This window comes from Branchiostoma lanceolatum, chromosome 15 (assembly GCF_035083965.1).
Source record: "Branchiostoma lanceolatum isolate klBraLanc5 chromosome 15, klBraLanc5.hap2, whole genome shotgun sequence".
Lineage (NCBI taxonomy): Eukaryota > Metazoa > Chordata > Leptocardii > Amphioxiformes > Branchiostomatidae > Branchiostoma > Branchiostoma lanceolatum.
In genome coordinates this window covers 10,447,402-10,461,266 of record NC_089736.1, presented here as the reverse complement: position 1 = coordinate 10,461,266, position 13,865 = coordinate 10,447,402, and the positions used below count along the sequence as shown (strand labels likewise).

Below are 13,865 nucleotides of genomic sequence, written 5' to 3'. Positions count from 1 at the left end.
TGGCAAGTAGGGTGTGACCTTGTGTTTTTTTTCTCAAAAATTCTGGGTTTTAATGATTTTGAGATGTGGAAGGAGACAGCTGAGTAAGCAGGTTGATGCGATCACTGGGCGGAGGAATACATAGCTGAAAAGCTTGTGTGCCTGGGTTATAAATGTACATGACCTCTTGGGAATGAGTAGGGCATCACCTTGTTTACTTTGCTTACCTGTAGGCTAGAACAAATAAGTTTTGGGGGGGATAATGGGTGTTTTTTTCCAGTTTTAAGTAAAGGTACTAGTAAGCATCTTCAGAACAGCTTCTAGTCTGTATTTTCCTATCAGATACCCTTGTTTATTAATTAGGCCCTTCGCAATTTGATGTTTGCCCTCTTGGTGAGCTATTTTTGGACTATTTCAATCTTTAAGCAAGTCAAATGTACGTGGTGAAACAGCCTGTATTGCACTAAACTGAGTTCAATACTGTAATTCTTGTTTCTTTCACTGTAACTTTATGTTCACTGTTTTCATGGTCACCTCTGTACCGTGAACTTATCATCACCGTGAAAAAATTGTTATTATTTATGATTCCTTCACACATCTGCTCTGTAAATCACTTGCTGCCACCGCGAAGTTAAAGTTCAGTGAAAATGTCCATTTTCCTTACACCATGAAATTTTGCTACCGTGAAGATAATTTAAAAGTGAATTCCAATATTTGGGAGGGGGGCAGTTTGATTACATAGAAATTATAAGATCCATGCGTGGAGGCCTAATTTTTGAGATTATAAGTGGCTTTTACTCTTTGGATGTTTCCATAACATCACATTTGTCTTAAGCTTGGTACATTGTATTTGTAAGTCATCATCAGAGACATATTAGTAAGCTAGGCATGCAGCTTAAATCTGAACAATTCCTAATATATAGGTTACAAAAGTAACCTATCTGTCTGCAAGGAAACAAAGGACAATTTCATTATAAAAGCTGAGGCTTTATTAGTAATCATGGATGTTACATAAGGATGAGGGTAATCATCTTCCATTCATATTAAGCTAACATGTTATGTCATATATCTGCATTCAAAGGAAGTTTTTACTTAATAATGCCTTGTTGTTGATCAACATATACTTAATACTTGCTATTGGTTCATGCAACTATCTTGTGATTGTACATGTATGTGCCACAGAGAATACAGATAAATGCGTAAATAATGATAGCTTTTCCCGGCGAACTATGAGTAAGCCAAGTCAATAACAGTTGTGATCTCAGGAATTGGTGTGTTACAACTGTCATATTCTCTTATTCTGGATGGAAAGGTTGGATTCTTCCATAACAGAATCGTCAAAATGATATTAGAACGTGACTAATTATGCTGACAGGCATTTTGTAAGGTTTACATTTTCCTGGTACAAAGGTGCCATTTTCATTGGAAATCAAGATTTAAAACTTATCAGTTCAATGTTATCATCTTCTTCGCCTTTAATGTTTTTCATGATTTTCTCAACATAGCCGTATGGGTCTTTCAAGCATTCACTGTTATGAAAGGATAATGAATATCACTATAGTTAGCAATATACCTTTTCCCTTTCCTAATGCCCTGATGCAGATATGTTGCCGGAGTATAGGTTTACAATGCTTACTTGTAAGCAAGGTATACAGATTCTACTTAAACTGCCTCTAATATCTCGGTTACAATAAAATGTATCTTAGATGACATGCAAACTAGTTTATTCTATCACATGTTAATCATATGACAACGTGTAAATTTAACAATACGCTCTATGTGTAATATTTTTCTACACAAGCGCTGAAAAACTACAAACAAGCATCCAGCTTCTAGGAATGATATTTTCTCCATAAGTACTGAAATGCGTAGAAGTATTTAGCTTCAATAACTAGCGCGCTATTGTGTTACATTATTGTTAAACTTAAAGCACTAAAAAATTACAAACAAGTGTCCAGCTTCTGCAACAAGCTCTAGGAATAATATTTTCCTACATACTAAGCACTGAAATGCTTATCAAATGTATTAATCTTCCACAGCATTTAGCTCTATCATGTTGAAAAACCAAATGAGTGGCCAACTTCTACAACAAGCTACATGTACATGTATATGAGTTATATTTTACAATGTAAGCACTGAAATTCTACTAAGCAATATTTGGCTACTATGAAAGCACAGGACTATGTTTTATATATTTGTTGAAGTCAGCTCTGAAAACTGAGTACATGTATATAATCTTTCAGAAGAAGCTCTAGGTAAAATGTATTTTTCTATATCAGAGCTGTAACACTACATAAACTAAACAGTGTTAGAATATCTGGTTGCAACTATCTGATCTGAATCTGTCCCTAAATGTCCAGTATCTATTCACCTTAATGTTATTCTTGTTAAAAGCTGAGAATTATCAGTACTCAAGCAGATATTGGGGAGAAACTTGTAACATTTTCCAGCTGCCCCGGAGCAGTCAGGTAAAGTTAGGACCTTCCTCCCAATATCTGCTTGGAGATGACATAATCACTGTTGGTGCTTCCTCCCAATATCTGCTTGGAGATGACATAATCACTGTTGGTACTTCCTCCCAATATCTGCTTGGAGATGACATAGTCACTGTTGGTGCTGCATGTTCACTGCTTGTTAGGCTGGAACGGCAGACTCTTAGGCCATGTCGGTGTTACTCTTCCAGGCCGTACTGCAAGGGAGGAAAACAGACAGTGAGAATTTGTCAAAATCTTCTTCAACTTTGTCCAATCTGTCATTCCGGAAAGATCTTATAATGATGACTTTGTGTGTGTGTCTGTCTGTCTGTGTGTGCTCTGTGTGTGTGTGCTCTCTGTGACTTCGTATGTCTGTGTTACTGTGTGTGTGTGTGTCTGTGTGACCATGAATGTATGTGTCAGTGTGTGACTTTGTGTTTGTGTGACTGTATGTGTCTGTGTGACTGCAGTGTGTGTGTCTGTGCGACTGTGTGTCTATGTGACTGTACTTGTCTGTGACTATGTCTGTGCATGTAGATGTCGGTACCATACGTTGTAACACTAAACTAGCTGTTATAACTCTTTGATCACTGCTTTCTTTTTTCTAGAATGTAACCATTTGTATAAGGATGAGAGCTTTAATGTATCGTACCTCCAAGTTCTCTTCTTTGTTACGGACTTCATTCTCCAGCATCTCCAGAGCCTCCTCTAACAGCTCCTCCTTTGGGACTTCGTTAGTCTCCCCAACATGTAGTTCCTGCTCCTCTGGATCAGCCTCCTCTAGCTCCCACTCCTGTTGGTCATCCTCCTCGAGCTCCCGCTCCTCTGGGTCAGACATCTCCCTCTTTCCAGGAGCCCTCACGGCTAGAACATTGTAATCAATAGAATATTAGTTCAAACAATAAGTGCTATCACAGTGGTTTGTCGTGGACGCTTGAATATCTAGATCACCCCAAGCGAGTGAACTATTGTTTTTAGCAATATGGGTAAAGGGGCGAAGTCTGCCATCTCTGATGGCCTTGTTGGCTTTTTCTTTCCATGGTACAGATCAGTTACTCTTCAAGTGAGCCACAACTTGAACCCGTAATTCCTAAGCCATGGTTTAACGAATAATACCATAACTTTATTTTAGCCCAGTCGGTTGTATCTAAACCCATGGTTAGATAATTTACGCTTCAATGGTGTGTCAATGTATATCATTCTGTTGTTTTAGATTTCCATTTAACAAATTATTAACAACAGTATGATTGCCACCGGCGAGGAGTATTCTCTCCCTGCTTACGGTAATAACGACACTTGAAGCCGCGCTCTTGCACAGAGCCGTCCGTGGCGAAGACGACCTCCAAGGTCCTGCCCGTGCTGCTGACCGCAGGAGGTCGGGCTTTGCCAGTGAACTTGCCCAGCTGCCTGTTGTTGCATCCATCCAGAACGGTGACGTGGTCATATCGGCTCTCAAGGTCGAAGTCCAGGAAGTTCAGGCGCGCGACATATCCTGGTGGGACATTGATGAACCACCTAGCGGTTGAAATGGAAATCACATTCATTACCTTCGCCGAGAAGGTTATGCAGAGGGTAGCGTTTGTCTGTTTGTTTGTAGTGGACCAGGATAACTAAAGAATGCCTGGATGGATTGTTTTGATATTTGGTATGTTGGTAGGTTTTGATGAGACCTGAAAACGATTAGATTTTGGGCCCCCTAGCGGCTTCTTACGGTACTGCAGCGGAACTTCCTGTTTTGATATCTCGTGTTCTGGACATGCTATGGAACTGATTTTTGAGTGGTAGATAGATCTTTGGACAGAGAGTAAGTGGTACGGGTTTGAGCCCCTTAGCGGCTTTTTTGGAACTGCAGGAGCAGGTTTTGCATCTGACTTTGAAAGGGAATAACTCAAGAAGGGCTAGATGGATGGTAATGATTTTTCTTCACTGAGATGTCGACCACGGGAGGTTACATCCTGACATTGCTGCGGCAACAAAAAGACCAATCTAACTGAACTACATGTATAATTACTGTAAAATACATTATGATTTTTATTCAAAGAAAATGATATGTCTAGCTCTACACGGTCAGAAAGACCATAACTATCCATCCTGTTATATCCATCCTCGTTCACCAGGACCCTTCCGCTTCACGTTACATCGCTCGCAGAAAGGGCCCTGGTAACACGGGATGGCATCTATGGTTATTACGATATCGCCACCAAAACAGCTTCAGCCAATCAGAGGGGTTAAAACCCGTTTGCTTCCTCTCATCGGAAGCAAGCGCGCAAAGAACGCTGGGAAGCTATCAACCAATCAGGTTACGTGTTACTGCTGGCTCATTAATTATTCATGAGCTACAACTGCCGTTTGTCCCAAATAAGGGTTAGCTCATTAACTATTCATGAGCTACAACTGCCGTTTGTCCCAAATAAGGGTTAGCTCATTAATTATTCATCAGCAAGTCTCATCGACCTGCAATAACCATGGATGCCATCCCGTGTTACCAGGGCCCTTTCTGCGAGCGATGTAACGTGAAGCGGAAGGGTCCTGGTGAACGAGGATGGTTATATCCAGACCTGCCGTCATTTACGCCGAACAACGACCCTGGCATACCGACATGCGTTTTTACTTCCTACTGCATTTGCACTGACCAGGAATCAGCCAATCAGACCTCCTCATCTCCTGTTGTTGGAGGGAAAGTTGCTGACCAATCACGTCGCCGCCTGCAGCCAGGAGATGACGTGATTGGCTGGTAAGTTCTCCAACAACAACAGGAGGTGAATATGTGATTGACAGAGAGCTGGCCAGCGCTAAGGCAGCGAGACGAACGGAAAGTAGGCCAGAACCCAAGGGCCGATACTAACATAAACAGACGGCATACCTGGTATGAGATGATGGGTACTTCTGGTATTTCTGACAATCCCCAAATAAACGGCATAATTAGCAAGAGAATAAAACAATACAAAACTACAGCAGGAGAAAAGCTGTAGTACGATACATGCATTACATGTCATCTGACCTGCATTTCTGGTTGTCGCTGTAAGTTTGGGGGTAACCGGGGGAGATGAAGACACCAGAAGAACCAGGAAGATTTCCACCACAAGACTCGATAACTAGGAAATATAATTGATAATTCTTATCGCACATTCATACCCGAAGGCTAATTGCATGTGGATTAAGAAAGAAAAAAAACATAGCGAGATCTAATATTGCTAGGGTCACATTTCCGGGTAGCCTGCGGGAACAAAAGTATGATATAAAAGACAACAAACCACAGAAAACGAACACAAATTGCTCTTTACCATAGATTATGTATATTCTTTGTAATTCTTCATATTCTTTGTTTTTCTAAACAGCCCGGTCGAACCCCGGCTTTTAAATGTGACCCTAGCATAATGCTTCGATCACAATTGGTAAAAGGGGCCCTGCCGAGTAGTTTGCGGGCTTTTTTTTTTTAAACTTTGGGCGGGACTACACCTCCTGCGGGCACCGGTGCAAATGTGACCGTAGCATACGCTAACTCATGACTACATGAATTACAAAGTTCTACTTATACTCATCTGACGTAATATTTGCATATTTATCTGAGAAAAGCTTACCTTGGAGAGATGTCTGGCAGATGAACTTCAGTTGGGAAGAGCACCCTTGGTCATTCCATTGGTTCTTTGGGTCCTGAAAGATCATACCACAGTCCTCGTTCCCTCCGTACTGGTTCGGTTCCCCCGGGGCCCAGGGTTGGAAGCTTCCGAGGCGGGTCCCGTCGCTGTACCGCCAGCCTCCCTCCTGACTCCGATCGTCAAAGCCCAGCCAGAACCATGCAGCTCTGTCCACCTGGTTCTTCAGGGTGATCAGGAACTGGTGGGTGGCCTGGTCGCGTGGCATGGCCAGACTACCGCCGCCAGCCCGGCATGCTGCGGCAGCATCGTCGTACGACTTCTTCTCGCTGTACGCCTTGTAGCAGTTGCGGCCATGCTGTTGGTAGCCCGAGGGACAGCCTGAAACGAACCAGAAAATTACCCTTCTCAATGCGAGAAAGCTACTACACGTATTTGAAAATACACTGAAGCCAGTGGTTAAAGGAAATCCAAGCAATATTAGGGCCCCAAAATCGGATTTTGAAAGTCAATTCATTTAGTCATTTCTATATATGATTAGTTCAAACAACGCTATCACAATGTATAGCGACGTCCATCATGCAAAAATACGACGTCATTGTAAAGTGAGAACTCACTGAAAATCGTCGCCAGAGTTTTTGTAGGCTCGCGAAACCAAGGAGGTTAAGTATATTTAACCTCCTTGGCGAAACTAAGGGGATCATGTTACGGCTCGTTTTTGCGCAGTTTTAAAATGCTCAAAGTGTTAAGTTGTTACGCAAATGTGCTAAACAGTGTTAGTAAATGTCACTACCATAAAGATTTCAGCATTTTTTTGTTTCCATTTTTGGGGCCCTAATATTGCTTTGGTTGCCTTTAACGGTACGCAACGATCTTCAAGAATTTCCAAAACGGAAACGTCAACATTTTGAACCTGACCTGATGGCGAGACTTGGCAGATGAACTTCCTGTCCGCACGGGTACATGGTCCATCGTTCCACGTGTTCTTATGGGTCGCGTGACTCCCGGGGAAGTACTCGGCACAGTCCTCGTTACCAGAGTTGTTGGGTTCTCCTGGACCCCATGCCCTGAAGTGGCCCAGAGCAACGTTATCGTCCCACACCCAACCTCCCTCACGGTGGTGATCAGTCAGCCCAAAACGGAACCACGCGTTGTTGTCGACTGCATTCTTCAGGTAGATGAGGAAATGGCTGGTGGCGATGGAGCGGGGCATGGCGAGGCTTCCCCCGTCTGAAACACAGGTCGCGGCTGCGGCGTCGTAGGTTTTCTTGTCGTTGAAGGCCTTGTAGCACTGATGACTAGGTTGATGGTAAACGTACCCGTCTGGGCAACCTATTTCACAACGAATCGGAATATCAAGTTATACAATTTGAACTGTCAGTACTTGTTCCCAGAATCCCAGTTATACCATTTGTTAGCAAAGGCCGTTTATTGTAACATATATAGAATAAGTGAATTAGAAGTTTTGATGGAAGAGTTGACTAGGACAAACATACATACAACACACCTGCGGGTATTTTCTGACAGATGAATCTCCTGTCAGTCTTAGAGCACGGTGCATCGTTCCAAGCCGTAGGGAAGAACTCGGCGCAGTCCTCATCGCCAGAGTTGTTCGGTTCTCCCGGACCCCAGGACCGGTAGCTCCCGAGGGGGGTGCCGTCTATCCACTCCCAACCCCCCTCATGGTGCTGATCCACCAAGCCGAACCAGAACCAGCCGGGCCGATGCACGGCGTTTTTCAGGTTGAGCAGGAAGGCGTTAGTACCGGCGTCCTTTGGCATGGCGAGGGTCCCTCCGTCAGCTGCACACGTTGAAGACGCGTCACGGAAGCTCTTTGGGGTGTTGAAGGCCTTGTAGCAGATGCCGTTATGCATCTGGTAGCCACTGGAGCAACCTGAGGGGTTGGAAAAATAGTAATAAAAATAATAAAAATAAAAAAGATTTTAGAAAATTAGAGAAATTAAAGAATTAAACAAATTTAAAAAAAATAATAAAAAATAATAAAAAATAAAGAAACCTGAGGGGAAAGTAAAGATTCTATGACATATTTTCTCCATTTTGAAAAGGACGTCGCATGCAAATTAATGACGATAACAATCTGAATTTTGGTGGATGTAAGGACTCACCAACTTGTCGTGTATGGGGAAGCCAGGAATCGCCACCGAATTCTTCGGTCAGCTCGCCGTTCTGGTGGACAAAGTCAACATGACACATTGTACATAGTGTAATAAATTAGTCATATACTGAAGAAACACGAGTGTCTGTGTGTGTGTGTGTGTGTGTTTGTGCGTGCGCGCGTGTGTGTGTGTGTGTGTGTGTGTGTGATGAAATACCTTTTCCATTGCATCCATGGTCTCCTCTTTATCTCCATCATCAACTTGACCAGCAATCAATTCTGTAAGATAAATTTGAAATAACTTTTCTTCTTAAAGTTTTTAGGATCATCATCAATATGTCTCCTGATGAAATCGTAGAAATTCTCACTCGTCCATCGTATCAACCTATTTTCAGTCACGCCACATGTTGTATATATATAAAACCTGTTTACAAAGATTTAGGATGTTAACCTTCTTCCAAAGATCAAGTACATCTCTATAATAATGTCCTTGCAAAAATGAACAGAACTCGAACAATCAGATAGTACAAATCAAATTTCTGAAATATTGTAGAAACTCTACCTTCCAGCCGTTCAACGAAAGAATCGACCTTCTGCGCGATGGACAGGTCCCTTTTGTCAGGAGCAGCAGACGACTTGAGGACTGAAATGATAGACGATGAAGTTCATTGTCATGGTGTTGTCTGTATCTATATAGCCGGAATATCATACCGCGGTGAGGTAGCGTCTGGTCCTATTATACTGAACGGCCTGTCACACCTAACCTTTGCACATCTAGCTTCGTTGTTTAAAACTATGTAATGAAAATGCCCCTACAATACTTGGTGGCAATGATTTCCACTCTAGTCTCTACGGAACCGATCTACGACACCTCAATTCTGGATTGATAAGTCCGGTACTTGTAGGCATAACTGTTTCTTGTTATTCTTTTCTGAGCTGGTATTAGATACTTAGTAGTTGGTACGTCCACCAATATACAGTAGAATCCGCTTAACTGCACATCCCATTTGGCAGCGTATTTGGTGCAATTATCCAGTGTATTAGTAATTTTGTACTTCATGCGTAGTCTGGACACCCTTCTTCTTTCTTCGAGTTGGGCATGTTCTTTAACCTTAGCTTTTCTTAAAAAGCCATTTTTGCCCGCACTCACGATTCTAACGTAGCCATGCTACACTACACTAGGGCACGCTTGTTACCTGGTTGGCCTTTTGTTCTGTATCGCTAATTTCCAAGCAGATGTAGGGGTCCGGCTTAGTGTTTTGTGTGTGTTTCTAGTGGTGGGGGTTTGCTGTGCTATTCGCATTCCCCTCAGAAATCTGCCCAAGCGCACCTGGACGGGGCAATCTCACAGGGAACCATCAAACATCGTTTGCTGAAGTCTTTCTAGTAGAGAAGGCGAAGAAAGAGCTAAGAACGAGAACAGCTAGAAAGGCACACAAAACACTGTAAAACACTGAGCCGCACCCTACATCTACTTGAAGATTACAATAACCATGCAATAATCTTTTGACTGAAAGAGACAAAGGAAAAGGGATTATGATACTGTCTAAATAGAACAAGAAACATCTAGATCCTAGTTGACGACACCTCTCATAAGTGCACCTAATAAATACCCCATGACCAGGTGTTACTGGGCCAGGAATCTACCAAGGTCTATCAAGAACAATGGCCCTCTGTGGTTCCCTGAAGTTGGCAGTACTGGACGCCTCAGGCGACACTTCTTTAGACACGAAGATTTCACAGTCAGTGATTCCATATTGACATGTGGTAACAAATGTTCGAAAAAAACTCCTTTTTCGTACTTTTCCTGATTCGGGATTATCTCAGAATTGATCTGAGCTATTAAAGAAGGACTGGAGTCGAAGTTTGGGCCAGTATCACAATGTCTTGCTTTCAGAATGTGACTAGTTAGCGACATTACATGTTGTGTGCTTGTACTAACAAAGGATTAGTCTGTCCAAGGGTACAAGCGGAAAGATAAACTCAATGTAGTAATTAAAGTCTTAGTTTAAGATCGTATATCAGATTGGGTAACACACTATGTCCTCTACAGTATGGGGCTAATGAGTGGGTGGGTGAGTGAGTGAGTGAGTGAGTGAGTTAGTGAGTGAGTGAGTGAGTGAGTGAGTGAGTGAGTGAGTGAGTGAGTGAGTGAGTGAGTGAGTGAGTGAGTGAGTGGGTGGGTGAGTGGGTGAGTGAGTGAGTGAGTGTATGAATGAATGGATGAGTGAGTGAATGAATGAGTGTGTGTGTCTGTGCATGATGATCACCTGCAGTTCCCACCACAGCCAGTAGGAGGAGCATCCCTCGGTACCACGCGTGGAGGGTCATCACGGGAGACCGAAGGTTCACCTGGGGACATGGCAGAATCCGATCATTGGGTTTACGTTTCTGAAAATGTCCTATCTAACAAGCTAGGAATCTTTCTACACTTGATGTATACAAGGAGATATATATCACTAGGTAAGAGAAATAAACTTTTTGCTAGTATTCAAGTTCCCAACATCATAGGCTGACTAAAAAAGTAGAAATTGGTCCAAACAGGGGAGAACATATCAGAGGACTTAGTCGGTCGGGCCATAGGAATGCCGATTTGTCCGCTTCGGTAGATCTCTGCTCGGTTCTCACGTACGCCTAATCGTCACCCAGGGCACCTGTCACTCTTAGTCAATACACGTTATGATGGGTGGGCTTCAGGTTCAAATAAGTCAAATTACTGCTCGGTAGATTAAAGATCAAAAGGTTTAGGTAGTGACTAGAGTCTAGACAAACATCGCGTATTGTCGGACAGTTCACATTTTGTAGCTTGTATCGGTCAGCATTACCTTACCCTACCTTAGCACATTACTTCCTATCGGTCAGCATATACATTATATATACATAACTTTGTATATATACATAGTTGTAAGTTTGGTATTGAACTTATATCTTTACATTAGAAATAGACGAATATTCGCAGTCACCGAAAATTGCCAACAATTTGGCGGTTTCTGAGGTCGCCGGGCTTGTAAACATGGTGTCCGGATAGCGACCAACATTCACGCCACGTTTGGGCGGCAATCTGACATTCAAAAATCGGACGGATGTCGCTTAATTTGCGCGGCTCTGTATGGGACAGGCTTCCTATTACATAACAGGGACCCCCCTAGATGTATCCTGCCCAACTTATATCTGCCCGACTTGTCTTCGAGCTCGAATAAGCCATTTTCGGTAGAAATACGGTCGTCTTATCGATAACACTGCGGCCTTAACCGTGATTTTGATAGATCGGTCCCGAAACCAATTCAGCGATTTTCTCCCGGCGAATTTTGAAGTCGCAGAGCCCGTAGCCCACCAGATAGCGACAAATATTTAATCCACATTCGGGCGGCAATCTGTACCCCGCCCGAAGTTTGGCGTGCTTTCAGCGCTCGTCGTACGCGTGCTGGCGTATGGCTAGGGGCGGCTTCTGCTAGCCCTGGTCGGGCTACCTTGACTCTACCTTGCGCAAAAAAATCAATAGCCTACGCTTCACTCGATTACCATGCACAAAACTACATACATGTATCTTTTTAACGGAAAAGTAAACCATATTCACAACAACAGAAGTCAACTTTTTGAAAGGTCTATAAGTTTTAGCTTGGAAACGTTCCTACCTGTCTGTGACAATGAACGACAGTCTTAGCCAGTGCACGGTCCTGTGTCAGTACAGAGCCACTTCCGCCCAATGAAAGACAAGTTAGTTCGGTCACTAGCTACTGGTAAAGTTTTGCTCACCAAAAAAACGCCCCTTCGAAAAAGGAGTGGCAAAGACGAAGCAAACTCCCATTGGTCGAAGATCACGTGTATCTTGACGATCGCGACAATAGCCTACGTGATGTAGGACAGGTAGTAGAACTTCTCACGGTCGTAAAACAGACCCCCAAGCTATCTGTTAATCTCAGGCAATAGACAGTCAGTGCAACTTGATAATGGAGGGGTTCAGTTTGAAAAGATCAAATTCCTGCTCACTAACATAAAGATCAAAGTGATCCACGTTTTAGCCACCGATAGTGACAGATGTCCGTGTTTCGTCACTTTGTGGCTAATTTATGTGCAAACCTGATCACTGCCGTGCAGTGCCCTCTTTGTTTTGGGAGTCTAGTTCCAAGCTCTTCATACTTAAGACCACCATGCCATCGGTCTATCTCAGACAATAGGCACCTTTAGTCGGTACCGCATTATTCACAGTTGACAGGCACTGCCACGTCCGGATCAATAGATTAGATATATGTTCATTCAAGTACATTTTATGTTTTTCAAACATTTCAAACTGTTTTCTCCTCCTACAACGACAGATGTTTGCATTTATTACACTCGCTTGAAAAGTAAAGTTGTTTCAAACAGGACGCTATTCTATATATTACACCTTCTAAACAAGATCATACTTGTAACAAGTATAGTCCGGTCCCGGACCTTGGGGGTTCTTGTTACAGCATCTAAAGAAACGACACGTTCTCTACGTCATAGACACACGGGCAAAAAAAAAACAATTATATAGTAAATTGCCACCCCTGGATGGAATGAATGAATGAACTTTATTGCTCGACAATTGTACATGGCACAATGTATGGCAATGATAACAAGAAAAAACAATACAATGAATACTAAACTAGTCTATCCTATTCTATTTTGAGAGCTATTACTACAAGGCTATGTACATAAATGGTGCACTGATATGTTAAACGTTTCTGTTTGTTACATTATATTCTCTCTTTTGTAAAGCGCTACATATGTATTGACCTAAGTGCTTAGATATGGTATCGGGGCATGACATAAGTAGATTAAAAATTTCTGTGTTTGCCTTTGGTAAGGGCTTGCTGGTTGTACATGAGATCATTTCCATTAACTTTCGTCTATCTACAGTATATGCGGGGCATGTCATTAGGAAATGATACTCGTCTTCAACACTGTCTTGACATGGAAGTGTGATAGGTAGGGAACGTGACGTCATGGTCGAGCCGCGGTGCATTATTAAGTACGCCTTATTGTTCCCCAAGGGGGTGTCCCTGTGGTGTAGTGGTCTGCGCCTTCTGCCTCTCACCACATCTGGTTCAAATTACTTGAACCAGAAGGACTGGGGTTCAAGCCCTAGGTATGGCACCTCTGGACAAGAGGCGCATTGAGTCATACCAAAGACTTTATAAAAATGGTACATTCTTCTGAAACAGTATGGAAGTTAAACACACTTCACTGCCAGTGGACTAGCCCCTGCTACAGTGATTGCACCACAAGTGTGGCCCAGGGCTATGAAACGGAGATGGGCACCGCCCTATACATCAATAATGGTGTGGAAGGATTCTAACTTTAACTTAATTGTTCCCCAAGGCACCTGTCAGTCTCAGACAACAAGCAGACTGCATGATGGGTGAGTATCAGGTTCAAAAATGTTAAATTCTTGCTCATCCGAGATCAAAAGGGTTTCCGAAGTGATTCGACAAACATTTCATATTGTTTTCTCAACCGAGAAATACAGATGTCGTGTTCATAGTCAGAATTTGGCAGCGCGTATAGAATGGAAAAACGATGAATGAATGAATGACCTTTCTTTATCCTGAACATATACATACTCTGCCGGCATTGGGCACTCTTTCCAGAGGCCCAGGAATAATTTGTTATCGGACTCAATTTGTGAATTGCAGATCAACATGAAAAAAATAATCAATATACAATTAAATCTGT

General features: G+C 42.7%; 1 protein-coding gene and 1 long non-coding RNA gene across 2 annotated transcripts; both read right to left on the bottom strand.

Annotated features, from left to right (window-relative positions):
- Positions 1 to 2,376: 2,376 nt before the first annotated feature.
- LOC136420807 (uncharacterized) lies at positions 2,377 to 3,198 on the bottom strand. The gene is made up of 2 exons (XR_010753314.1): positions 3,106 to 3,198; positions 2,377 to 2,668 (listed from the first exon to the last, which is right to left on the bottom strand). It is a non-coding gene; the product is annotated as an uncharacterized lncRNA (long non-coding RNA).
- A 24-nt stretch (positions 3,199 to 3,222) lies between these two features.
- On the bottom strand, positions 3,223 to 11,923 carry LOC136421111 (macrophage mannose receptor 1-like; the record flags this gene model as incomplete). The annotated part of the gene is made up of 11 exons (XM_066408261.1): positions 11,801 to 11,923; positions 10,436 to 10,517; positions 8,728 to 8,808; positions 8,383 to 8,444; positions 8,176 to 8,236; positions 7,557 to 7,943; positions 6,968 to 7,381; positions 6,035 to 6,430; positions 5,455 to 5,548; positions 3,736 to 3,968; positions 3,223 to 3,317 (listed from the first exon to the last, which is right to left on the bottom strand). Coding segments are annotated over exons 2-11 (1,884 nt in total), but the record flags the coding sequence as incomplete, so codon positions are not given.
- Between the last annotated feature and the right edge of the window lie 1,942 nt (positions 11,924 to 13,865).